The sequence below is a fragment of the Macaca mulatta genome, chromosome 14, assembly GCF_049350105.2.
Source record: "Macaca mulatta isolate MMU2019108-1 chromosome 14, T2T-MMU8v2.0, whole genome shotgun sequence".
In the NCBI taxonomy this organism is placed as follows: domain Eukaryota; kingdom Metazoa; phylum Chordata; class Mammalia; order Primates; family Cercopithecidae; genus Macaca; species Macaca mulatta.
The window spans coordinates 42,586,383-42,614,203 of NC_133419.1; the positions used below are offsets into that span (position 1 = coordinate 42,586,383).

A 27,821-nucleotide genomic window follows, 5' to 3' on the forward strand; every position below is an offset into this window, starting at 1 on the left:
ATCCCTGGAACCTGTGAATATGTTATGTTACACGGCAAAGTGGATTCTTTAGATGTGCTCAAGTTAATGACTTTAAAATACATTATCTAGGTAGAGCCAATCTAATCATGTGATCCTTAAAAGCAGAAAACCTTTCTAACCTATGAGAGAAAGAGATATGAAGAAAGAAGACGGGTCATAGAGATGCTGCATTGCTGATTTTGAAGATGGAGGAAGGAAATCATGGACCTTAGGAATGCAGGTGGCCTCTAGAAGATGGAAAAGGAAAGGAAATGGATGCTCCTCTAGACCCTTCAGAAAGGAAAACAGCTTGGTGACACTCTGATTTTAGCCTATTGAAACCATGTCGAATGTCTGACTGCAGAAACGTGAGATAATAAACATGCTTATTCAGCTACCAAGTGTGTGACAATTTAATGCAGCAATAGATAACTACTAATGCAAAAGATAAAGAGGTTAATATTACTTTTGTTAAGCTGCACTTATTCTTTAATGAAGTTGACTATTATTTTAATTTTTGTTTGTTTTAGACACAGGCAGTGAAATTATATTATTAAGGATATAAATATGCTTATGGAACAAATTTAGGCACAGGAGAAAATGTTGAGGGAAATATTGTCATTAACTATACAAAGAAATTCAGTGTATTAGGTAACTTAAATATCTTAATCACTCAAGATTATACTTTTAAATATATTAGAATTATTCACTGTACCAATGTGACTATCACCTACAACACCTCAGGGGTTTTTTTTTTAATCTATTTTTTTTTTAGGTTTCACTGACTTTCTCTCCCTGAAATGATTATCATCACTTCCAGCACCACAAAATTATGCCACGCATGTTGTTTAAGAACTTCTCAATTATGTATGTTTTGACTAAATTTGTCATGTAACAAACATTCTTCCTTCCTGACTTTTTGGAGAAAGAAAGGTGGATTCTTTTGTTAATGTTGAAAAATTAGTACATGAAAAATTAACTTTCTATCCTTTTTATACTCAGAGCAGCACTTACATTACTACCAATAATAAAACCTGAACTCTCTACTAAGGAAGACTAACACCACCATCACTCATCTCCCAAAGTGAAGAAGTGCCAGGGAGCCCTAATTTGATTCTTCTTATAACTCTTGGAGAAAGTTGCCATTTGAAAATTAACTTGATTTCAGAATGAGGCATTGATTTAGAGACAGATAACATTTTTAAAATATATCCTTTTAATTCTTGAATGAGTAAGGACAATATTTTGCTGTTTATTGGTATAAAACAGCCCTGTCCCAGGTATACAAGGGTATACGTGAGTCTGTAACATCATTAGCTACAGTGAATTTACTTTACTAGAAGGCATAGCAAAATAGGATTAACTAAAGATATATTTTTAATAAGAAAATGCTTTGAAATAACATGAAATCAATGAACATTTTGACTGTACAATTTACTCATCAAAGTATCAACGTATGTCAGCTCATGTGTGAATTACACTAGATCATTCTAAACACAGCCATGTGCTCAGCAATGTGAGAAATAACTCATAAGCTATTCTCTAAGGGGGTGTACTGAAAACTTCTAAAAGTACCCCAGATATTTGGTCACAGATAAGAGATATACTTTAAGGCAACCTTCCAAGTGAATGTAAACTTTTCTGAAGTGGCCTTTCCAGTAACATATTACTATTGTGAATACTCTGTACTTATTTGTAGTGCTGTTGGATATTTTTTTTTTTGTAGCACATTATCACACTAATCAAAAATGTAATGTAAAAAAACAGCATAAAAATCTTGCAGTTATAAAAATGTCTGGGGTGCTTTTACTCATGGATGTAAAGCAGGCACTTTCTGTTGACTTATCTGCAAATCCTAAATGTTCTCTCCTTATAGTGTTTATCTTTAATTAGAATTGTGTTTCTAATAGTTTGTGTTCTAAATACTGTGTTTGCATATTAAGAAATAATAATTTGCCTAAAATTTGGCTAATTTAAATTTGAGTTTAGAATTTCTTTTAATAGGTCATATTCTACAGAAGCGTTAAAAATAAATAGTGCTACTCTTTGAACATTTTTCAATATGATGACATTTTTCTGTCTATCTTTCTCCAAAACAGTTTTCAGAACATATGAACTAAACTGACTACACTGGAGAAGCGGATACAGGCCATTATGAGGGTCCCCTTGTCGTGACCAATTTGTTTCACTTAATTTCCTTCTTAGCCTTATAATTGGCAGAGACCACCAAGTAGTTATCTGGATTCATGTCCTTTAGAGTTGGAGATTTGCTTTGGATAGGGGATGTTTTGCCATCCACACGGGAGATCTGCAGCATTCGGCAGGGGTCGTGTTTCAACAAATACCCTGCAAAAGTTTCCCAGCCTCCTCCCACACGGACCATGACATGTTTGTTGTGCAGCATCTGAAATGAAAAAATATCAGAAGTGTTAAATTATGAAAATTCTTATAGTATCTTGAATCAACCCCTGATTCTAGTGAAATTAGTGTTTTGGTTTGGATTTCATGACCCACTGTTTTTCTACTTGGTGCGCAATGTCTGAGGTAGCATATAGTCTATGAAAGAAGTCCTTTTTTTCTATGGAAGTGAATTAAGGATAAACAACTCCAGAACCCAGCTTTGCTGTGCTATGGGAACCAGCACCTATGTACAATTCTTTGGTTTAATGTGTCTGGAGGCTTCTCTCTGATATCTGATGTTCTATTACAGTTCTTATCACTGTCTCTAGTTCCTGCCTACTGACTCAGCTTAGTGCTCCATTTTTCCCAGTGGGTTATTCCCCTCTGAATCAGGATTTTAAAGACCATGGAAATGTCTGCTAATGAATTATAATGCTAAGAGTCAAACAAATACTCAATACAAAATAACATGGAAAAATGCACTAAAAAAATTATTGAAGTTTTCCCCAGTCATTGTCTGAGCCCTTGAAGGCAAAGTGTTTTTGAATAGGCAAACATTTATGTTTTTCTTTATTCTTTTTCTTCCTAATTATCATAGAATATGTCTTTGAAAACAAACAAACAACTCACCCCAAGCCCAGGAGCCATCTAGAGCTCCAACTTAACAAGGTTATTGATTTAAATGTGAAGAATGCATGATTCTTTGTATCTAGTAAAAATATGTTATGGCAGTTTGACATGGAAAACCAAATAATTTGTCATCAACTTCTTTCAAATATCAGAAAATTTAATATTAAGAGGTAATGTTGCACAATCATCAAAGACCCTGTTGACGCCCTCTCCTGCCCAAAATGTTATGGATACATATGGGCACTGTAATGTTGGGAAGAGGATGTGATTGTGAGAGAAAATCTGGGAAGTTACATCATAGAGTCTATAAAATCTGTTTCAATTCTTCTTACTTGGTGTCAGCTTGAGATCTAGACTTTTTTTTTGACTCCCAGCCAGTGGGAGATGACTTGTGTTCTTACCACTTTCATGTAGCTTTTGATAAAGGTTTTGGACCTGCTTTCTATCTGCCTGTATCTAAAATTTCTGCATGTGTATTTGGGGGTTTCATAGAACTTCATTTATGTGGTTGACATGGAGCAGTTTTCAAAATCAAATATTGTGCCAACTAATAAAAATTTAATGAAAAACAGTAATTAAAACTATTTGATTTATATGAATTAAACGTATTTCTACTGGTTATTCTCATTTGAGTATTAGAATTTTAGAACAGAAAGTGAAACCAGCACTACTGTCCCATAGAAATGATGTTTGTGGTTTCTTTTGAACAAATACAGAAACTGACCCTCTCAGTCTTAAAATTTGAGAAAATTACAATTGTCTTATTTGAGTTCCCTTCTCAGAAAACCAAACATCAGGCATCCCAGTTAGTATCAAGGAGCTGCAAGTTACCAGATCACCACATCTGGACAATGAGACATCAGACCCCTCATCTGTTGTGATTGCCTAATAGACCATCTGTTCCCTGTTGACCAATTACTCTTCCTTACCACTCCCTAATTCCTGTTTTCAAGGCTACATATCTTCCCTGCTATATAAACCCTTAATTTTAGTCCATCAGGTAGATGGATTTGAGACTGATCACACAGCACCCGAATAAAGCCTCTTTCCCTGGAAACACTCATTGTTTCAGTGACTGGCGTTCTATACAGTGAGCAGCAGGACCTAGACAGAATCTCTGACATTTCAGTAGCAAAAGGACCTTATAACACATCTTCCAGTTTGAAGTCTTCAAACTTATTTTAGCATCAGAACGTACTCATTAAAACATCAGTGAGAATCCCTGAAACATAAAGCAGATAAAAAGAGGGTTTAGCTTGGAATTACTTTGCCTTTCCTGGCCCTGCCAGTGGCACTGAAATTGGCTCAAGTGTCACACAGAACTAATAGTTACTTTTAAAAATAAATAAATATGGTTGGGGATGGTGGCTCACACCCGTAATCTCAACACTTTGGGAGGCCGAGGCGGGTGGATCACCTGAGGTCAGGAGTTTGAGACCAGCCTGACCAATATGGTGAAACCCCATCTCTACTGGAAAGAAAAAAATATAAAAATTAACTGGGTGTGGTGGCAGGCACCTGTATTCTCAGCTACTCAGGAGGCTGAGACAGGAGAATTGCTTGAACCTGGGAGGCAGAGGTTGCAGTCAGCCGAGATCGTGCCACTGCACCCCAGCATCGGTGACAGAGTGAGACTCCATCTCCAACAATAATAATAATAATGAAAATAACAATAATAAATATAGAAATTGACCCTCCCTGGTCTTAAACTTGAAACTTAAATTTGTCTTATCCGAGTTTCTTGCTCAGCAAACTGACCTTTAGGCAAGGAACAGATGACACCAGACAGTTAAATGCCAGACTCCTTGCCCCTCCCTAAAATTCCTGTTTTCCTGCATGTAGCTACATTCCTTCTGCATTATAGACACCCTGAATTTTAGTTGATTGGTGAAATAAATTTGAGACTGATGTGTTCTTCTTGGCTGCAGCATCCAAATAAAGCCTCTTTCCCTGGCAATACTCATTGTCTTAGTGATTAGCTTTCTATGTAGCAAGCAAGAGGACCTAATCCCTGGTGTTCCGGTCACAGTACCATGTTGTTTTACAGATGCAGACACCAAGAACCAGATCTTAGGATCTAAGCAAATCAAATCAAAGATCTGGTTCTCAGTGTCTGCATCTGTAAAACAAGAACCTAACTGGAGGCAGGTTGGACTGGAGCCAGGTTCTTAGCATCTGACTCTAGTCTAGTCCTTTTCTCATGACAGCTTTTACTAAATAAATAAAATCAACTAGGGCTTTTATAATTTTATCCACATATTCATAGTCCTACAAATTTCTGCATATGTTTTACTACCACCAGCTTCCAAAACTTGAATTCACTGGGACAAAAACTGCAAAGGTCAGTGTCAGAATAACACTTGGATTCTTTCTACCACTGTTCGAGAGAACAACTTTGCCTATTTTGAAGTTCTGGCACCTCCTAGCTCTGTAAATTACATTTAAGTCTTGTCTCCAAACATTCTTGGTATCAATGCCCCTGGCAAAATGCCCAAGTCTAATTCAGTGTTTGTGAGCAGGCCATTTCAACCAGAAAGAACCGCCAGTGAGAACGGTTTTTAAACAATTCTAGGAAGCAGTGACAGAAACACTTTTCAGCCTGGAGTATACTGACCATTTAGGCACATATGCAGTTTGCTAATTTCTTAATGAATCAATAGTACTTTGCAAAGTGGATACAGCATGGAACAGAGTCCCATATCGAATATGAATAATACAGGAATTAAATTTCTGCTCACTTCTTCTTCCACATCCTTTCTACTGCAGATGTTGGTTTCAGTCCAATATTCTTACCACAGTCAATAGAGGAGGATTAGCAGGAAATACTTTTACAATGTATCTAGGTTTACTTTCCTGCCTTTGTAAGAGTAGTCTAATGGACATAATTGTATTTTTGCGAATAACATCCATCTCCAAAGTCTAGCTTCATCATGTGAAAGTTCCTTTAATAAGAACTACAGTTGGAGGAGGCATACAGCTTTGTTGATTGATTTTGTGTGACTGTGAGGTGGAGGGATATATTTGTTGTTTTCTCATTTTGAACCCTGAATCTAGGTGTTTCATGAGATTATCTCATCCTTTTGAAACTTGCCCAAGGGTCCCATAGAACTGATGTTTATGATTTCTTTTGAATAAACACAGACATTGACCCTCCCAGTCTGAAAATCTGAGAAAGTTAAAACTGTCTTATCTGAGTTCTTTTCTCAGAAAATCAGTCATCAGGCCTCCCAGATAGTGTCAAGCAACTGAAACTTACCAGATCATCACGTCTGGACTATGGGAGCCAGACCCCTCACCCACTGCCTAAGGGAACACCTGCTTCTTGTAACCAACTTCTCCTCCTCACTCATCCCTAATTCCTGTTTTCCCACACATAGTTACATTTCCTCTCTGCTATATAAACCCCTCATTTTAGTCAGTTGAGATGGATTTGGGACTGATCTCCCATTCTCAGCTGCAGCACCTGAAAAAGCCTTCTTTCCTGGCAACACTCATTGCCCAGTGATTGACTTTCTATGTGGAGAGCAATAGGACAAACACCAAACCTCTGGTGTATTGGTAACAATTTCCCTTTGATTGTGGTTCTGTAGGCAATAACTGGAGAGGTGTTTTTCTCCAAAGGTATAAGATGACCTCCTTCCACTCCCAGGCTTTTAAAGGAAATAATGAACAGACAATTTATACCTACATTTTAAAAACGTGTTCCACAAAATTAGAGAATTGTTTTCCTTTTAGAAACAGATGCAACTTCCTATAAAACACTTTACATGAGACACTGCTTTATATGGACACCTTAAGAATGGGACATTACTAATAGTAAAATCAGATATCAGAGGTTTCTTTCTCTTGGAAGATTTCTTTTAGGTATCAGCCTTAGTAGTTTGTTTGGATTTTCCAATTATTACAAAGAGAGTTTATATTTTTCCTGATCTTCTCTATGGACCTAGTCAGTGCTCTGCAGCTTGGGTCCTTAAAAATTTATCAGAACTGTAAAGTGCTTCTCCCTTTCTTTGAAGTAGTCGTTTTTTTCTTTATTCTTTGCTTTCGTGTTTCTAAGCTACACTGAAAAAAATGACAACATACATAAATATACTATTGCCTTTCACTGAATGCTTCCTTGATGCTGTGTTTGACAAGGGTGTGAGCATCCATGATTCATGTACTTACCCATGATACTTAAAACAGAAAGGAGTTTCTACATCTTCAAAGAAGAATATTGATTTCATATTGAAGAGGAGTAATTGTGGAATCCATTACCTTTCCTCATGCCTCATTTTGGCTACTCTCGGGAGATGGAAGGGTTTTAGGTCAATATTATAATGTTTCCACAGCAAACCTTACAAACTATCTCCATGAAATAGGCGGCCCTGTCTGAGGATATACTCTAGAAAACAGATTTTCAATTCTGAGTTATTCTTGCTGATGTCTCAGTTAGACCTTGCTAATCAGTAACCTAAAATTTGCTAAGAAAGCCAGTGGCTAAGCTGTTCAGAGGTTTCAAGCATGGGATTAAGATATTAGGGTCATACAAAAGATAACAAGTGTTGGCAAGAATGTGGAGGAAAGGGAACCTTTACACACTATTGGTGGAAATGCAAGTCAGTACAGCCATTATGGAAAACAGCACAAAGATTCCTCAAATTATTAAAAATAAAGGTACCATATGATCCAGCAATTCCACCCCTAGGTATATATACAAATGAAATGAAATCAGTGTATCAAAAAGATATCTGCACTCTCATGTTTACTGCAGCACTATTCACAATAGCCAAGATATGGCGTCAACCTACACGTCCATTAATGGATGAATGAGTAGAGAAAATGTAGTATATGTACATAATGGAATACTATTCAGCCATAATACGGAAGAAAATCCTGTTGTTTGCAACAACAAGAATGAACCCAGAGGACATTGTGTTACTTGAAATAAGCCAGGCACAGAAAGACAAAAATACCATATGATTTTGTCGGAGGCACGTGAACAAGAGCAACACCATCTTGAATAGGGGCTTCAAAATGAGGCTGAGACCTACTGGGCTGCATTCCCAGATGGTTAAGGCATTCTAAGTCATAGAATGAGATATTTCACAGGATAATTCATAGGATAAGATATAGGATAAGGTCAGCACAAAATACAGCTCATAAAGAAGCCAACCAAAACCCATCAAAACCAAGCTGGCAACAAGAGCGACCTCTGATCATTCTCACTGCTACACTCCCACCAGTGCCGTGACAGTTTACAGATGCCATGGCAACATCAGGAAGTTACCCTATATGGTCCAAAAGGGGGAGGCATGAATAATCCATCCCTTGTTTAGCATTTCATCAAGAAATAACCAGAATATGGGCAACCAGCAGCACTCAAGAATGCTCTGTTTATGGAGTAGCCATTTTTTTGTTTGTTTGCTTTTTTACTTTCTTAACATACTTGCTTTCACTTTTACTCTGTGGACTCATCCAAAAACCCGCGCTTGGTGTCTGGATCCAGACCCCTTTTCTGTAACAATTTCACTCATATATGGAATCTAAAGATGCTGATCTCATAGAAGTAGAGAAAAGAATGGTGGTTACTAGAAGCAGGAGTGGTTGGTGGGTGAGGGGGATAGGAAGGTGTTAGTCAAAGGATATATAATTACAGTAAGTTAGGAGGAATAAGTTCAAGAGATTTGTTGTACTGCATGGTGACTATAGTTAAGAATGATATATTGTATCCTTCCTTAATTAAAAAAATGCAAAAAGAGTGGATGTTAAGAGTTCTTGCCACAAAAATGATAACTATGTAGGTAATACATTTGTTAATCAGCTCTATTTAGTGATTCCACAATGTATATGTACTTTAAAACTTTATGTTGTACATGATGAATATGTATAATTTTATCTGTCAATTTAAACAAATACATACATAAATAGAAGAGGATCCATATATAAATTCTTTTTTATAAAAGATACTACTGTCATAGAGATTTATAGCCCTGATTAAAGAGATTAAAATTCCATGTTTTTCTGGTATGTGACCGATCTAAAAAAAAAGTTGAACACTCACCTCCATCTCCATAAACCAAACTCCCACTGTTTAACCTAAAAGCGAATCAGCCTGCTATTATTATTCAAACTCTTCCCTCCCTTTCCCTAGAATGGTTGCACTGCAATGAGCTTTTCCAGCACAGATGCTGAGCTGGTTTAGAAGGAAGATTATATACTTCATCCAAGAACTCTTCCATCTCACAGATTAGTGACATTAGGTCAATTGCAATTAATTGATTCTTTTAGTTTTGGTCAGCTCCATTTCCCATTTTATCTATTACCCTCAAACACACCACTTGTCCCCCTCCCTCCATCAGCCTACTGATGACTTCACCTTTATCAAGCATGCATCCTCTATTGACACCTCTACTGACCAATATACCTGAATCTATATTTATCATTTACTCCACCTTTCTTATCTCAGAAGTTCTCCTGTCCAAGTTCAATTCCTCCCACTATGTTCTAACTCTCGTTAATTTCTACTCTTACTCTTATACCTTCTGCTTACATCTGACCTTCTTGATAGTTACATTCACACTTGGTGTCTTCACTTCTAACTTGCTCATCACGGTATAACCTACAGTACACTTTTCTTCTGCCCCATACCTCTTAACTGACTGCACAGGGAAAGGGAGCCAGATGGCATCTACTGTATCAAATACAATGTATGGCCCTTAAACTTTATTTCTCATGATAACTCTGTCAAGTAAGGTATCTAATGATGTTGACCACTCCTTCCTTGAAACTCCCCACCTCTTGACTACCTGTGACAAGTATGTCTCCTGAATTGCCTACTACCTATCTTGTTGTTCTTTCTCTGACTCCTTGATAGGTTACATTTCTTCTACATTTTAAGTTTTGCCATTCCAACATATTCTGTCCTTTGTTTACTGCTTTTCTGACTCTAACCACTCTCTATTTGCAACCTCATGGTTTCCACTACCACCTACTTTTGTCTCCAAATTGTACCTCTAGCCCTAGCCCTGATGTTCAAAACGTCACCCTCAACTGGAAAATCTTCCATGGTCATCTCCTTCCCCAGATAAGTGAATCCTTCCTTGCTGTGTACTGTTTAGTTTCCACATGATTTCACTGTTACACGCATCCCACAATATTGCAATTGCTGATTTACCTGTATGTCCCTTTTCAGAATATGTGAGCTCTCCGAAGAGAGAGATGATGTAGTCTTCATTTCTGGAATCTCATATATGCAAGCTCAGAACAGGGCCAATATTGTTATCATATAATACTTCTTTTCATTTGATACTGCCACAAGTTGTACTCACTTTATCTAATCTATAATGTCATTATCAGTATTACTGCTTTTATAGACAGGAATATTGATGCTCTGAGAATTTAAGCAACTTAGGCAGGATTACACAACAAATCAGTAGCAGAACAGGGCAAGAATCCTTTATTCTATTAAACCATACCTGCTAGATTTTGGTTTTCACCCATGCTTGGTTACTTACCTGTGGTAATTCAGCACAGGCAAGACATCACTACTATCAGAAGTAGTAAGTAGGGTAAGCAGATTAACTGTGCTCATTTAAAATGAGTCATAGGCTTATGTCCTAATAAATCTTAAATAAATATTAAATTTAATTTCAGAAGATTATCCTCAAGTAGCCCTAATTATTTCAGAAGTAAATGTGTTAAGTGAGGTAACACGATGGAATACATTCATATCTAGTTATCTGTTGGCATAAGTAAGAAGGGGCTTTGATTTCTGTCCAGTGTGTATCTCACTGGTTTTTTTTTTTTTAATTTTAATGCTTCATAGAGTTGAACATTTTGTTCTTCATTCCAAAAGGTAGCGGCTCTTGCCCAGTAGCATCAATGCATATGTCAATTGAGGATGGTCGTGCAACACGTAATAATGAGAACACAATCTGAGAAATGTGTGTCAGGCGATTTCACCACTATGTGAACATCACAGAGTGTACTTACACAAAACTAGATGGTACAGCCTACTACACACCTAAGCTATATAGGATAGCCTGTTGCTTCCAGGCTACAAACCCGTACAGCAAATTACTGTACTGAACATGTAGGCAATTATAACACATGGTAAGTATTTGTATATCTGAACATATCCAAACACAGAAAAAGCACAGTAAAAATCAGTATTAAAATCTTATAGAGCCATTCTTATTGACTGAAACAGTTATACAGTACATGACTACATTCAATATCGAGTCCTATGTTGTTGTTATTTTTCTTTATTCTTGTTGTTGATAAGAAACACAAGAGTTGCTACAAATAGCCTCCAACACCATATGTTGCAAAGCAGTAGCTTTTGCTTGTTAGTTTTATTATGGCTGTCTCCATTTTGAACAACTGGTTTCATTCCTTACTGTGCCTCTGATCATAGCAAAGCCCAGGCGATCCATTACTGACTTAAGCAACATTTCTCAATTCTGAAGGGGGGAAAAAGACAGTGACCAAAATCTTCTCTCAGCTTTTATCCCAGTGGCCCTAATGAAGTTCTATAAGCATAATCAGGCTGTTGCAAACACTGTAAATCGTTTCTTTGTTTCTATTAATGACACACATTCCTTGAGGAAAGAATCAACATGCCTCAAAGTTGTCTTTTTGTTGCTTTTTTTTAAAAAATATTTTCTCTCAGTAATGAGAAGAAACACTCCCATTCTTAATCAAGAGCATTTTGTTTCATGACTCTGTCTTACTGTGATGCTTAATTATGTGTTTTAATTAGAAAACCTCTTCATATGTGACACTAAGAGGGAAAGTGTTTCCTTGGATGACAGAGTCATACAATAGTAGAGTGCTTACTATGTGCCAAGTAATCTACAAATACCCCCTGTTGAAATTAAGAGGATAAAAAGAAACATTGAGGTCACTGGTAATGTTTCACAGATGCACAGTCTGAGAGGTCACATAGGTTGTTCACTAGAGCCAGGTTAGAAACCACATCTTTATTCCCAATCCAGCATATGACCTTACAATTAAGGACCTGTGTTATTTCAAAAATTATTTTCCTGGCCGGGCACGGTGGCTCACGCCTGTAATCCCAGCATATTGGGAGGAGGAGGCAGGCAGATCACGAGGTCAGGAGATCGAGACCATCCTGGCTAACACGGTGAAAACCCGTCTCTACTAAAACTACAAAAATTTAGCTGGGCATCGTGGTGGGCACCTGTAGTCCCAGCTACTTGGGAGGCTGAGGCAGGAGAATGGCGTGAACCCAGGAGGTGGAGCTTATAGTGACCCGAGATGGCACCACTGCACTCCATCTAGTCTGGGCGAGAGAGTGAGACTCTGTCTCAAAAAACAAAAACAAAAACAAACAAACAAAAAAATATTTTCCTAATAATGAATGCAATATTTAAGGGTGGATGTATCATTTAGTATATTGAAACAGCAGTGATTTACATCAGGTCAGGTAAGTCACTATGTTTTACTGAATTGAATACACATTTTTGAGACTATCATATGTTTACTTAATGCCTACTTTTTAGTGCTATCTTTTAATTTTATTTTCCTAACATTAAAACAAACAAACAAACAAACAAAAAACTATCTCATGCTCCAACCCCAATCAAGTTTCTTAGCTCATCCAGATACTTAATCCAAAGGGGAAAAATAAGTTGATATGAAATAAGTTAACTTTCTCATGTTAACTCAGAATATAATAAAAATTTTGTAAGTTGTGGAATGATCAGTCAGCAGCTTCCTATGGGTCTTGGGGAGGTCACTGCAGCATCAAGGGGTCTAGCGCTCTGGCTCCTATGATACATGATAACAGGATTTCAGAAAGTAGTTTTTTTTTTCCCCCCTCTGTCTTAATTATGTAGTTTAGCAAGATAGGTTGGAATCACATTATATGGAGTTAAGAACTTAAAGCAATAAAAAAAAAAAAAAAAGAAGAATGTCTTTTCCTTTTTCTTGGGAACATTTGTGTTTAGAAACAGAAGCATATCAACTCAATTTTCATTGAAAAGGTAAGGCCTACATTCATGTAGATCACAGAAAATCATATATTTTACTAAGTGAAAAAGGCCACATAGGACAGCCAGAAAAAAATGTGCATTTATTGGTAACGTACTTGTTTTTTAAGATAACCAAGCTGTATATATCTTAGCTATATTACATAAACAACAAACAAGCAAAACTACTAACAAAAATAAAAACTACCCAACAGAAAATGTCTTTTAGATGAGAATTTTAACTTAAAAGGTTCATGTTTATATTTTATAGCTTTATTTAATTCCCCAGCATAGATCTGCTTGAATGTCTGTGTCTGTTTGAAATCATAATTCGTATGAAATGCATCAGGTCATCGCCCTCTCAGGATGACAGGGACAAATCTGTTTCATTCTGTCTCTAATCGTGCGCTGGTGGCCCTGAAATCTGAGGGCAGCAGGAGTATCTGTCAAGTGCTCTGAACACAGATGTCATTAGACCTTGAGGACGTGAATGCTCTTCTGCAGGATGCCCCCTCATCTCTCACTCTTCACTAATCCACCTTCTACTCCAGAGCCACAGTAACATTCCTCAAAGGAAAATCTGAACATGCTTCCGCCTTCTTAAAAACCTGTGAGTGGCTCTCCATTGTCTAGTGTTTCTCAGACATTCTTAGCTATAGCTCACCTGAGAAATATGGCTCACAGTAAATTAGCAATGTGGCAAAGATCCTGGGAAAGCGGGGGTGGGGGGTGGGGGTGGGGAGGGTAAGGGGAGGATATCAGCATCTCCATGGTGGTCAGAAGCATACATAATGTGGAAAATTTGACAGCAATTCTGATAACCTTCTCTTTTACCACTACCCCCATCCCTCCATAAGAATAAGTAACCTGGCTCACAAAGCACTTTATAGCCCAGCTACTATTTTCTTTTCCCACATTCTTTCTCACTATGCCAGAGTTACCATGTATTACTGTTCAGGATGTGCGCTGCACAACTGTACTATACTGTATGTAGTCCTACCTTCTGAGCCCAGGCCCACTCTCCAAATTACTCACTCCATAGATATTCGGAACTCCTTAAAATCCCAAGAAAGTTTCCTGCCTTTATACATGCAGAGAATTGTTCCACATTCACCAGGTGAAGTAAAGTGAATCCCTTCCTTTGACCATTCAACAAATATTTGTTGAGTGGCAGGCAAGGTTATTCCTTGCTAAATTTCATACCCTAGGGACCTAGCACAATGTCAGGCACACAATGCTTACTAGATGAATATTAAATGAATAAATGCATGCTAAACGACTGGATGAACAACACTAATACTTACTAATGCCCCATTCTGAGCAACACTACCTTTATAAAATACATCTGCATTGCTTATTTATGAAAGGATAGGAGAAAGGGAAAGGTAAAATGGTTTGTGCCCTTATTTAGAAAGAGAAGTCTGAAAAAAAAATCTGTGTGTGAATAATTCAGACACCAAGTTTTGCTTCAAGAATTTCTTTGAAAGAAAGATAGTTTTGGGTCAAAAATTGAAGCTATAACAGGAATTGCATAAGAAAGTGGGAGATTGTATTGAGAATCAAGAGAGAAACAGAAGAAGAAATGGGGAAAAGGGAAGCAAAAAGAGAAGAAACAAATACCATGACAGAATCCATAGTGAATTAAGTACATTATTCTCTTCATGATCTTCATTCACAAATTCTTATTATACCTGGAATGCATTTTTTAAAAAACATGGTTTACAGGAGTAATAAATTGCTTCATAAAATTTTCACCCCTTCCTTTTCTCTCTTTTAATGCCTAAGTGCCATGGTTCCCTCAGTACAATTCTGGGTCTCATTAAACGATTCCCCACTTAATGGACCACAGAGGCTCATGTTTCTGCACAATCTGTTAACTGCTATTCACTGAAGTCATCCTTTTAAGAGGCAATGGTATCTGACACCAACTGCCTAGAAGAGACAACCCACCTAAATTTAGATCTGTTCAGTCCCCTGGGATATCATACGCTTCCCAACACCTTCTTGTCAACCCCATTCACTGTGTGTTTTTACAAGCCATCATAACTCGAGAGAAAATATTGTTTTTAGAATGCAGTCATCTGCTCTCCAGAGGAAGAATGTTAAATTAATTTATAGGACAACAGACTCTGTCATTGTCTACTATTATTCTGAAATGGCATATGCTCAAAATTGGGCGATTGGGAATTCAGCTATTTGCCTGAGGTACCTTAACACATGGAGGAGTGAGACAGCAGGTGTTCCATGGATAGTTTGCCATGTTGAAAGCTTGATTCTAGCATTTTCAAGATAACTGATAAGGTCACCGGTTAGCAGGGCAAACTGAGGCACTACTAATAACAAATGACATTTGAAGACGTCCTTGCCAAAGGTGGGGAATTCATTTCAACCTCTCTAGTTATGTGCAATTATAAATAGTTAATCACAACCCAAATAAACAAGCTTCTGGAATTACCATTTTACTGTTTACAAGCATTTTTCTTATTTATCATCTTATTTACTATCTCATTTTAACTTCCCAATAGTCCTTTAGCCTATTATACCCTTTCCTTAGATAAAACTTCAGAGAGATAAATAACAGTAAATAAAGCAGAAACTACTATTTGTTTTTCCTTTATCAGACTGCTAACTTGCTGTATGACCAGAATAAATTTATTTAATCTGTGTCTCAGTTTCTCATCCACAAAATAATGACTATAGTAATTCCTTCGCCCCATAGTTGTTCACACACAGATATTAATATGTGTAAGCATGTAGAAACAGTGCCTGGAACATAATGTAGACAATAATAACCTGCTATTGTTATTTTTAAATAATAATGTTGTGCTGCTGCTGCTGCCACTGATAATGATAAGGTTGTTACAGGTTTTATTTAACTTAATCCTTGGAGCAACTCTAAGTGGTTTGCATTATGTCCATATTTAAAAATGAGAAAACAGTGGCTCGGCAAGGTTGAGTGAATTGCCCAAGGTCACCTAGCTTAGAAGCAACAAAGTTTAGCTTTGAAAGTCTCTTATGATTCAGATAATACTCATTACTACTCAACTATACATCCTAAAGTGACTTTGCCAAGGGTTAGAGCCACCTGAGTTTTTATCAAAGGTCTTTCCATGGGCAACACCCCTTTTCTTTACGGATACATATTGCCATTTTATCAAGTCCTTGCTGACGGTCATATTGCCCAACTGGGAATGAACTCCAAAACCACAATAAAGAAGGTGTTTTACATGCTTGGAACAATTTACATGCTTGAAACACTTTACTTGAATCTGAACCTCATTGTTTCGGCCATACAAAAATGCTGAAAGCTAGGTGCAGCCTGAATGCTTAGCCCTTGAGCCCACATTCAAAAATGAAATCTTATTAAAATCCTGACAGTACTTCCTCCTATTTAATTTTGTTATCACAATTACCCAGTGGCTCAGTAGGCAAGTATTACTGTTACCATTATTCAGATAGAGAAATAGGGCCTCAGAGAGGTTAAGTGGGTAGCTCAAGGACACACAGTGCACTAGTCTTCTGATGCCCAGTTGTGAGGCATTGTCTCCAGTGATAAATCACACATTAGGGTGAATGTCATCCTCAAACCTTTATTTGAAGGGTGAACTACTATAGTGCCCTAGATGTTGAGAACCAATCTCCCAACATGGACAGGGACTTGGGTCAGAAATATTCTGGCTATTAGAACTGAACAGAAAAAAGTTCCTGGCTTGCTATAATTGTCTCCCTCTGGTGGGGGAGGGAATTCAGCTTTATAAAGCAGGCTCATTGTAGAGACAAATGACTTTCACTAGCCTCTTTCTGGAAGCAAACATGGGAAAAGCAGCAAGTAAGTGACATATGATGATGGACTGGTGAAAAGTTCCATTTGCATCTTCTTGGAAATATGTGTAGGAGCACTTAACGCCAACTGCCTGTCAGTCCTCATCTCCTTGTTATGTAAGGTCTCCATTTTCCCAGCCCTGCATCAAATGAAATTAAGAAGGCTTAGTCTCCATCTAATTACCAGTGTATAGCACCATTTCAGACAGAGAAGACAGTCATAATAAATATTTTATAGAACAGTCAGCATAGTGAAAGCAATGAGATAGAAAATGTTAGTGTTAGAGGAAGGATTGGTAGCTGGTCTATACCAGAGTGAAATTAGAATTTACCCACTCCAAAGATGTAATAACCTATTTAGGAAGGGAAGCAGAATTCCATAGGGCAAAGAAAAACCATTCCCTCTACTAAGCAGACAGGGTCACATTTGCCTGATTCAATCTGAATTCCATTATCACTTCTAAACACTAATACCAAAATCCAACAAACAGGCTAGAATAAGTAAGCACTGGGAGAGCCAAAGTTTAACACTGCATGATGGTGATACACAACAGTGGTTTCCAAACTGATGTCGTCTTGAGTCTTAAAAGGCAACAAAAGAGTTAGTAACCTAGATACTCTGAAAAACTATTACTTTGCTACTGGTTTTAATGTGCCTTTAGTATATTGATATTACAATGGAAAATTAAGTATTACTAAATATATTCAGTTTTTTCTATTGGTAAAATATTTAAAAATATGAGCCTCCTTCCTTTTAAAACCCTACTTAAATGAAAAGGAAAGAATAATGTTACAAAGTCAAAGGATAAGGGAAGTTGAGAGGATAAAATGATAGAGAAGAAAGAGCAATACATTTTTAGAAGCTGGAAAACAAATGAGTTGTAACTAAGAGAACAGAGGTGGAACTCTAAGCCTGAAACAGCAGCTGTCAAAAAGAAGCAAGCAAAGCAATGCCTGGAAACTATAGAAAACGTAGGCTTTAGAATCATCATACCTCCATCAGGTGAGGAGAAAAATGCAGTTTAATAAAGTAGAATGGGTTGAAAATTAGTATAAGGATTGGTTAGCACCCAGAATTACTATGTCCCCACCCCAGATTTCCCATGCCAGTGACAGTGTCATCACAGCAGGAGACTGAAGGTTTATCTCTGCAGAAACTGAATCAGAGAAATGTCTGACTGGCAGATGATTCAGCCAGAGGATGGAGAGAAGGAAAAATATATGATAAAGCAAATATAGCAAAAATTTCATTGCAGTATCCATTTGGTAGTTACATAAGTATTACCGTCTCTATGTGTATGAAAATTTTCACGGTAAAATATTAGAGGAAAAATACATCTAGAATCCAATCTTTTCTCACCATCTTCACGGCTGTCTCCTTAGTCCAAAATTCTTTGATCTCACCCAAATTATTGTAACAATTTTCAAATTTGTCTTTGGGCGTTCACTTTTGCCCTTCAGTGTATTCTCAATGGAGCAACTAGAGGGATCTTGTTAAAAGAGAAGTCACCTCATGCCATAACTCTTCAAAACCCTGCATGGCTCCCTATTTCCCTGGGAGTAAACTACAGAGTTCTCCCAATAACCTAAATTTCCTAGGGGATCTGGACTCCTGTTACTTCTCTGACTTCATCTCCTACCACTGCACCCCTCAAATGCTCTGTGACAGCCACACTGGTGTCCCTATTTCCCAAACACTCAGGTCCACTCTAGATATTCTTCACTTGGTGTTCTTTCTGTCTGGAATCTTTCCTCCCAGATAACCTCAGGGTAAACACCTCACCTCCTTCATACCCTTGCTAATAACTCATCTTCTCAATGAGGGTTATCCTAACCACCCTGTAAAAATTGCTATCCCTCCTCCTGTTACTCCCAATCTGCCTTACCCTGTTCTGCTTCTCCTTCCCCATTGCAGCATGACACTGATCACTCTCTACCATGCTATTTATTTACCAGGGTTTTCTGGTATACAGTCTAATCCCTCCCAGTTAGGGTTGTCATATTTAGCACATAAAAATATAGGACACCCACTCAAATTGAATTCCAGAGAAAAAATTAAATTTTCTTAGTATATCCTTTACAATATTTAGAAAATATTCGTACTGAAAAGTATTCATTGCCTGAAGTTCAAATGGAATACAGCACTCTGTATTTTATATGGCTAGCCTACACACTACACACATAAATATGATGTCCTTAGAGAGTCATGGATCTTCTGTTTTGTTCCCTGATATATCCTTATTTCCTAGAACCCTTTTGGTTTCATAATAGATGTTGAATAAATATATGTTGGATGAATGAATTACTGATTTTCTCAGGATGAGCTCTGGAAATTGAGGGAGTAATCTACAGAAGACTCTGATCCAGTAAATAAGGGATCCAACAGAACAAGGTAGAGAAGTTTCAGGGTGACACTGTGAGATCAGGCTGGAGAAATGTAGGGGACCGGAAATGAAATGGAGAAATTCACTGGCATGTTTGCCTGTGACATTATTGTGAGGGTCCTACCCTTCCCTAAGGGGATCTGGTAAGGGCCTTTTCATCACACTTAGGATAACACAATGAAGAATTATTGACTTCAAGAAAAATTGAAATTATTTCAAAAAGGAAGAGCAATCATAGTACACTGTAATATTAACATGATCATTATAAAGTAAATGCTGAATAACGATTTGACCAACGTTATGGCATGGCTAATGATGTTGAGCAAATAGAAAGAAAGGAAGTGTAATATGTGTGGTGAGTAGGGGAAGGGGAGAGAAAAGATGGCTAGATCGTCATCTCCCTACTCCTGCTACACTGAGTTCATGAATATGCCATAGAAAATATCTAAAATTTAAAACTAAGATAAAGCAGCGTAAGTGAATAATGTTGAAGCTTGGAGATAAATACAAGAAGAAACAGCCATAACAGCTGTCTCTGGGGAGAACTAAGGAGAAAAAAAGAGTGGAAAGGGGTAAGAAAGGAGGAGCAGGTTTGCTGTTTTGAGGGCATAAGTCTTATAGCACCATTTTATTAACAATGTATATGTATTTCTTCATAAAAATAAAATCGGGTTTAAAATGCTCAGCTCAGCTACTTAAAAAAAAGCAAGAAGACAGAAATATTTCCAAAATGTCTACATTAAGAAAATGTTTTTCTTCACTGAAAAAAAATTGTTTTATTAGTATGAAGACCTTATTCTTGTTGTGCAGACTAGCTGGCATGCTGTCATATAATTCACTACACAAAGATGCAATTTTACCTGAAATCATTACAAAAGTAAGGATGAATAATGATCTATTCCCCCTCCCCCACCATACTTCAGGAGTAGCAGATAATGGAAGAGTCCTCAGACCTTAGGCACAATCTAGCCACCCAATTTCAAATCCATTTCCTAACATTTTAATTGCACTTTATGGTTACAAAATCCTCTCTTACACCATTTCACTTTATCCTTTAATGTTACTTTTTAAACTATTTTCATATTACACATTATTTGAACTCCTCCCATCACAAAACACAACCATCATAATATCCTCAGACAAGGCCATGACTGAATTAGGACTCAGAGCTTTGCTATCTGTATTGCTTTTCCTTTGTTTTATCTTCCCCTTTCTATAACATACTTCTGACTTCTGAATAACTATAAGCCTTCGTATTTCTCTCTCAGAAAATTTCTCCCCAAGATCATCATTCCCTGTTCTTCCTATTTCTCTTCACACTTTCCATAGCTTCATCATTTTGTTCCCTATAAATCTAATAGGCTCCAAACATTTTATCTGGGGCACAAAGTGTTCTTCTTTCTCTAACTCTGTGTTTCTCAATCATTTTTTGCCCAGACTATACTAGTTGACTTCTTTCAAAGCTTTAATGATCGTAAAGTTTTCCTACTATCTGAACAGTTAATGAACATAGAAGAAAATTATAAACCAATTTCATTTACCTATATGTAAAACTGACTTTTGTAATTGTGTTCTTTTTAAAATTTTTATTTTATTTATTTATTTATTTATTTATTTTTGAGATGGAGTCTCACTCTTGTCATCCAGGCTGGAGTGCAGTGGCATGATCTTAGTTCACTGCAACCTCTGCTTTCCGGGTTCAAGAGGTTCTCCTGGCTCAGCCTCCCAAGTAGCTGGGATTACAGGTGCGTGTCACCACACCCGACTAATTTTTGTATTTTTAGTAGAGATGGGGTTTCACCATGTTGGTCAGGCTGGTGTCGAACTCCTGACCTCAGGTGATCCACCCACCTCAACCTCCCAAAGTGCTGAGATTATAGGCTGAGCCACTGCGCCCAGCCATGGCCTCTTTGTAATCCCTGTTTTTGTCTTCCATACATATGATCTTCGTTATGTCTTTTAAATTCTTTGACCTATTCTGAATTACAAAGTCTTTCTTTACTGAATATTCTGATTCCATCACTCATTTTCCAATATGAGTAGGTGACGCTTGGAGCTCACTTCCAAATTGTTCAGTCTTCTTAAAGATGAAGTCCAGAAGAATTAAACAATTCATCACTGACTATGTCTATCCACCCTAGCTTCAGAGCTGGTCACATGCTGACTTATAAATGAGCCTATTGTTCCATGGGGCCACCCAGAGGTCTCCGTAGGGAGGATGACACAAATGCTGTTTATAAAAGCCACACATAACGAATGCCCTAGGAGCTTTTCACCACAAACTGCCTGCTGAAATTCAGCCACTTTTTAGACATAAACTCCCAAAGCTCCCATGTTGACTCTTTGCTCTTAAATTTACTTTTGCCTCTAGAAATTCTAGTAACTTTATTCCTTTCAAAATTTACACTAAAAATTGTCACCAGTTCATCTTCTATTTTTGTATTTCCACAATTGTATATTTCTATTCTCTCATTTCTATAATTTTTTCTCATGATTTCCTAAAGTCTGTCATATATGTGTGTACAGGTCTTCTATATGCACACATGTAGTAGAGAAAAATGTATATAAATTTATCCCATCTGATATAAAATATATACATCCATCCCATTCCCATGTCTTTTTTCCTTCAACTATTGTTAGAAGGATGTTGTTTAACTAATTAGGGCCCAGCTGGCATACTGGAACTACTTTCTATTCGTTTAGTCCACCTCTCTCAAATGATGTGTGTTTTCTTATGACAAACTATGGCACAAATCTTCAGCTATGTGGATCCCTCAGCCACTTCCTTTTCTTTCCCCAGTAACCCACTGTGTGCAATGATATGCTCCTGCTTGCACAAATATCTTTAATATTTCAGAATTTTCCCTGCATACGCATATCACTTTGTGTCAGTGAGAAACTGTAAGTTTTCTGATAAACACCTTCCTGGGCCTTTTGTATTTTAAGCTAAAAAATGATGTTGAAGGAACACCAATATTCACTCCTCATTGATAAGTCTAACCTATATTTCCTAATACCTTGTTTTCAATTCAGCTCAGCCTCCAGTGATGTGCTTGTTTATATAAGGGCCTAGTATACAAAACCATTCCTAAGTTGCCACCACTTTGGCTTCATGAAGTCATCCCCTTATCCATAGTATATGTGTAGGGAGGCAAAGCTGGCAACAGTGTAACTCACTCTGATTCTTTTCATTCCTTCATTTGTCTTAAAAGCCCTCTTTCCTTGGCTCCAATATCTTTTAAGTTCACCCATATCTCTTTTCTGCCACTTTGTGATTCATTCTCCCTAGTATCTAGCCAGCTTATTTTAGTGAGATCAGAAAAAGAAAATTAATTAACGTTCAAGTCACATTAGCAGCCTCCAGATTTTAAGATCCTTCCTCTTTCTTTTCCTGTATATTATGATTAACACATATACTGTAATGGAAATGGATATTTCATCTTTGGCCCATTAGCTTCTAAAAGTAGTTGCAAAAAGCATGTCTGTCAGGTCTTGAAGACCTCAGCACTGAGACCTGCAAAGTGAGACAGATGTGCTATCCATCTATACCACAGACCTGGTGGTAATCTCTGATGTGTGATGTCAGCACCTAAAAGGCTTGCCTCTCCCTTTTTTATTTTTGCCTATTTCTCCATTTAGAGATTCTTCCATCCCCTCTATACCTTTTCTAGATTTTTAACTCAGTGTCACAAGAAATTCCATTATCCAGTCTCTCAGCATCTTCACCATAAATTCATTCTCAAATCTCACACTTACCATTTTTTTTTCTTCTCTGTCTATCCATTACCCTAACAGGTCTTCAGGAAGGGGATTTAATCTTGCCTAATCTATTCTTTTTCATTTTGAGTTTATTTGGTCTCTGATAGCAGCCATTTCTGCTAGAATTTCTTCACCTTTGTGATTTTATCTATGCTCTCAGTGTTTTTATTTATCCTCTGATGTCCATTTATATAGCTGTTTTATTTCTCCATTATCTTTGATACTCTGAAGCAAAAAATAGGTCTTCTCTGCATGTACTACATTTCAAATTTCTCATTATAATGTAATTTTAATAATCTATATTAACTATATATATATTTAATAATATATCTTTGTTAAGCTTATTCTAATAAAGGATGCTAAGAAAGCATACCGAAAACCGGGTGTGGTGGCTCACACCTGTAATCCTAGCACTTTGGGAGGCCAAGATGGGCGGATCACTTGAGGTCAGGACTTCGAGACCAGCCTGGCCAACATGGTGAAACCCTGTATCTACTAAAGATATCCTGGTGACAGAGCGAGACTCTATCAAAAAACAAAACAAACAAACAAAAACACACAAAAAAAAAAACAAAAAAAAATTGAGGATACTTTCAGCCTAGTCTTTGAGGGCAATAGGTTTTGTGAAAATGTCTCATTGGAGGAAATGATATGAGCATTAAAGAAAAGTAGGACTTTGTTGGAGAAAAAGGATAAAAATGCATTCCATCTGAGGGAAATCAGGTGCAGAGGGACAGAAATGTAAAGCAGCATGGCTCTGTACATAGCACTGAGTAGTTCACTATTAACACAACTGTGAGAGGGATAGGAGAGGCCAGTCTGAATGCTATTGCAGTGGTCCAGGCTAAAGAGGGTTGACTGCACCAGGGGTGGTGTAGCTACTAGAATCTTTCTCGTAGTGTTCCAGTTACCTCACTCTCATCCAATTTCCCACCAGATTTTTGCTATCATTTTCCCAGGATGCACCACTGATTCACAGAGAGAGATCATGCCGTTGGCTGTGACATGTGTTAGGTAGGTAGAGTAGGTAGGGGTACACATAACCCATTGAACAGAGGAGAAAAGGGAGACACAGAAGAAAAATGTGCTTACCAAATATGTTGTCTTTCTAATGACTTCCAGAACAGACTCAGAGAACCATGTTTATATATCATGCCATGTTAGAAAAATAAACATGCTTTCTCATAATTAATGTGTTATAATGAACTGTTTACTTGTTTTATAACTCAGTCAGCATTCTGAAGTAAAATATATATCTATATATCTATCTCTCTCTATATATAGATATATAGATATATATTTCTTTTCTGCTAGTTTCAAAAACTACATTAAAATATATATCATATGAGATACACACACACACAAACACACACACACATACACACACACACACACACACATGAAATCTAGGCATACTGCCACAAGAAATTGAACTTTTTCTACTTCAGCCAGTTAACTGCTGACTAGCATTGATTCCCAAAGGCATCTCCAACAAATTGGTGTCAATCCTAATAACAATGACACGTCATAGGATCTTGTACTTCTTCTCTATTATAGTAGTGATCAAGATAATTATATATATAACTATATTTGAATTCTTTTCCCACTACACTGATCTACTTTGGGAAATGATGGATAAATCATCATTATTTCCCTAGTAACTGTAACAATTCCTGGCACATAGAGGGATTTAAAATATCTATTAAATGATAATTAATACTTACTGAGTTATTACTAATTGGTAGACACTGCGATATGGACTTTAAATGCAATATCTCATTTAATTTTTACACTTATTTTGTGAAGGCAACGCAATAATTATCTCCAGTTTATGGCTGAAGAAAATGGAACTTTAGATTTTAATATTAATAGAGATAGTAAATTATTTAATCACAAAATTTAGTAAGTGGCAGAACTGAGATTTAAATGTATACTACTTATCATTATATGATGTTGTCTCTCTCAAATACATAAATGAGGGAATAAGTAATTAAATAGCTTGAATTTGCTGGCAATTCCTGAGGCATCACACAAGCTCTGTCCCCAATTAGTACAAACCCTAGACTAATTAAAAATATAAAAATCACTTTTGATCTGTAATTACCATAGTGTGCTTTTCAGTGGTTCTCAATCCATGAGACATTTGACAATTTCTGGAGACCTTTCTGGTTCTCACAAGAAGGGGCAGGGAGACGGGTGCTTATACTGGCATCTAACGGGTAAAGGCCAGTGATGCAACGAAATCTCCTACAATACACAGGACAGCCCCAGCCCCCAAACAAGGAATCATCTCATTCAAAATGTCAAGAGCCTGAGTTTGAAAACATACTATTCTATATCATGTGATTGTTCATATGAAGAAGTCAAATCATACTGAAACTTTTCCTGTCAAAGGAATAAAAACATGTTTTCCTCATATTCTACCTCTCAGTGATAATTTTTTGTTTTTCATGTCTCTTGGGCTTTCCCTTTGGTGCCACTTTTTTTTTTTTTTTTTTTTAGACGGAGTCTCGCTCTGTTGCCCAGGCTGGAGTGCAGTGGCCGGATCTCAGCTCACTGCAAGCTCCGCCTCCTGGGTTTACGCCATTCTCCTGCCTCAGCCTCCCGAGTAGCTGGGACTACAGGAGCCCGCCACCTCGCCCTGCTAGTTTTTTGTATTTTTTTAGTAGACACGGGGGTTTCACCGTGTTAGCCAGGATGGTCTCGATCTCCTGACCTCATGATCCGCCCGTCTTGGCCTCCCAAAGTGCTGGGTGGTGCCACTTTTACTACGATGAGCTTAATTAGCATGCAAGACTCACACTATAACATTCTACTATAACATAATAACAGCGAAATGGAGCAGATTTAGTGCTACATTCCTTTTTCTTGCAGAGCAGAAGTGTCTTGCTTAAATAAAAACGTAAGGAAATGCACACCATTTCATGTTGCAGAGGCACTCCGGCAGCTTTCAAAAAGATGAGCTACATGACAAGAAGCCAACAAACCATTCCACTTAAGCCAGAAGCTATTCAAAATTACATACTCTAAAAAGAAAGGTGAACCAATACACTTACACAAACATATATCAACCATATTTAAGATTCCTTTCAAAAGAACTAACAAAATACCAAGCTGTTTTCCAACCCTGAATACCGGACATTAAAACCCGCAGAGCAAAATAGTAGTTATTGAATCTAAGCACTAGGTGGCAGCAGCACATTAAGTGCGTGGGTTTGTCCCGGAATAAAAATGCAGTGCTGCATTGTTTAAATTCTATCGGAACTAAAGAAGCAAACATGATTTTCCCCCAACGCTTCTCACCAATGTCTCCAATGCATTTTACAGGGCTAAAAACTATTTAGCTGCTCTTTTTTCTTTTTCTTTTTTTTCCGGAATAAATCTACTTGTCACTCCAGCACATGTGTTTCTCTGTGTGAAAGTAACAAATATTTAATATGCATATGTGTATGTATACATATATATACACAACAATTATGTATACATAACTATGTATATGTGCATGAACTGCATATATTGCATTTAATTGTATAAGTTTTGCACATGAAATTGATAATAAATACTGGATAATAGGAACAATATTACTTTCTATTGAGCACTTTATCTCATTTAATGCTTCTAACAACCTTACGAAGAAAAATATTTGCTTTCTACCTTTGCAGTTTAATTGCCAAGGATCAGAGAGATTGAGTAGCCTGTCCAGGGTCACACAGCATAAATAGCTACAGAGCGAGCCTGGATTCACGTCATACATTTCAGAAAACTCTAAGTCTGGGAGCTTTTTGAGAGAAAGGAATCTTGTTTCATTAGTGTCTATTCTCTCGCACCAAATATAGACAAATGCTCAAAAATCTATTATATCAGTTTTAAGAACAATTGTGTATTTTCATGGCGGTGAGGAAAAAGAATTCATGTGGGGAAATGAAAGTGATTATTGGAATACATATTAAAATGTGGATTATCATGCCTCACTCCAGACAAATGAAATCAGAATTTCTTACGGAGGGTAGTTTTCTAAAAGTTATCCATGTGATTCTAATATGCATCGTTTGAATCTATATTGCTATAGTAGTGATATATATCTCATAGTAGCAACTATGAGAATGAGATTTTAAGTAGTAGTAGAAGCCTTTCTCACTTTTCTGAAAAAGTTCTCAAAAATAAAACTGAAAATATCTAATACCTAATAGTGTGATGTTTAGCACTGAAGGAGATACAAGTTTGTAGCTCACCAACATTGACAATGTCCTGCCCATTTGCATCTACTTTTGTGGTCAATTTTGTGACTTCATTGTCAGAGGCAGGTATCTGTTTTTGTCTATTTCCACACAAGGCCAACATTCATAGAAGTAAATGACAGATAAAATTACAATCATTTCTGTACTACATTGCCGATTATCTTCTAGAAATTCAGCAAATTGTTCAAGACACATCTTGAGATATGACTTATTATTAATACTCTCCTATATTACTGGTACTGAACACCAATCCTTGCATAGTGGACAGTGATAAGTTCTTTCTGCATGAATAAGTGGATAAACGCTTATCTATCCATAAATAAGTAAATGAATGGACATAGGATGACTTGTTAGGTAATGAGATATGCAGTTGATCTTATTGGTTAGTCTTCAAAAACCCACTTCAAGACATTCTCAGTAATTTCTACCAGTATTTCTATCTGGCCAATTGTTTTTAAAAATAATACAAATTAATGGTGACAGCTTGGATGAAGTTCATTTTCACAATTTTTTAAATCCAACTCATGTAAATGTAAATCTCTTTTCACAAATAAAAGCCTGGTAAGCTTTGTGATTGTTCTAACAGAACTATGAGACATAATTAAGAACATTTT

At 37.0% G+C, this 27,821-nt stretch overlaps 1 protein-coding gene across 6 annotated transcripts in view; it reads right to left on the bottom strand.

Moving 5' to 3' along the window:
* Window positions 1–1,195: 1,195 nt before the first annotated feature.
* The window catches only part of GAS2 (growth arrest specific 2), a 144,385-nt gene continuing 117,759 nt past the window's right edge, over window positions 1,196–27,821 (bottom strand). For 5 of the 6 annotated variants that reach the window (XR_013403188.1, XR_013403189.1, XM_015114619.3 and 2 more), the window contains one exon: window positions 1,196–2,404. Coding sequence is in view for 4 of the 6 variants with exons in the window: in XM_015114619.3 (XP_014970105.1) it covers window positions 2,186–2,404 (219 nt within the window). In the remaining 2 variants the exon portion in view is untranslated. The remainder of the gene's footprint in view (window positions 2,405–27,821) is intronic. The other variant, NM_001257624.1, reaches the window with a different exon arrangement.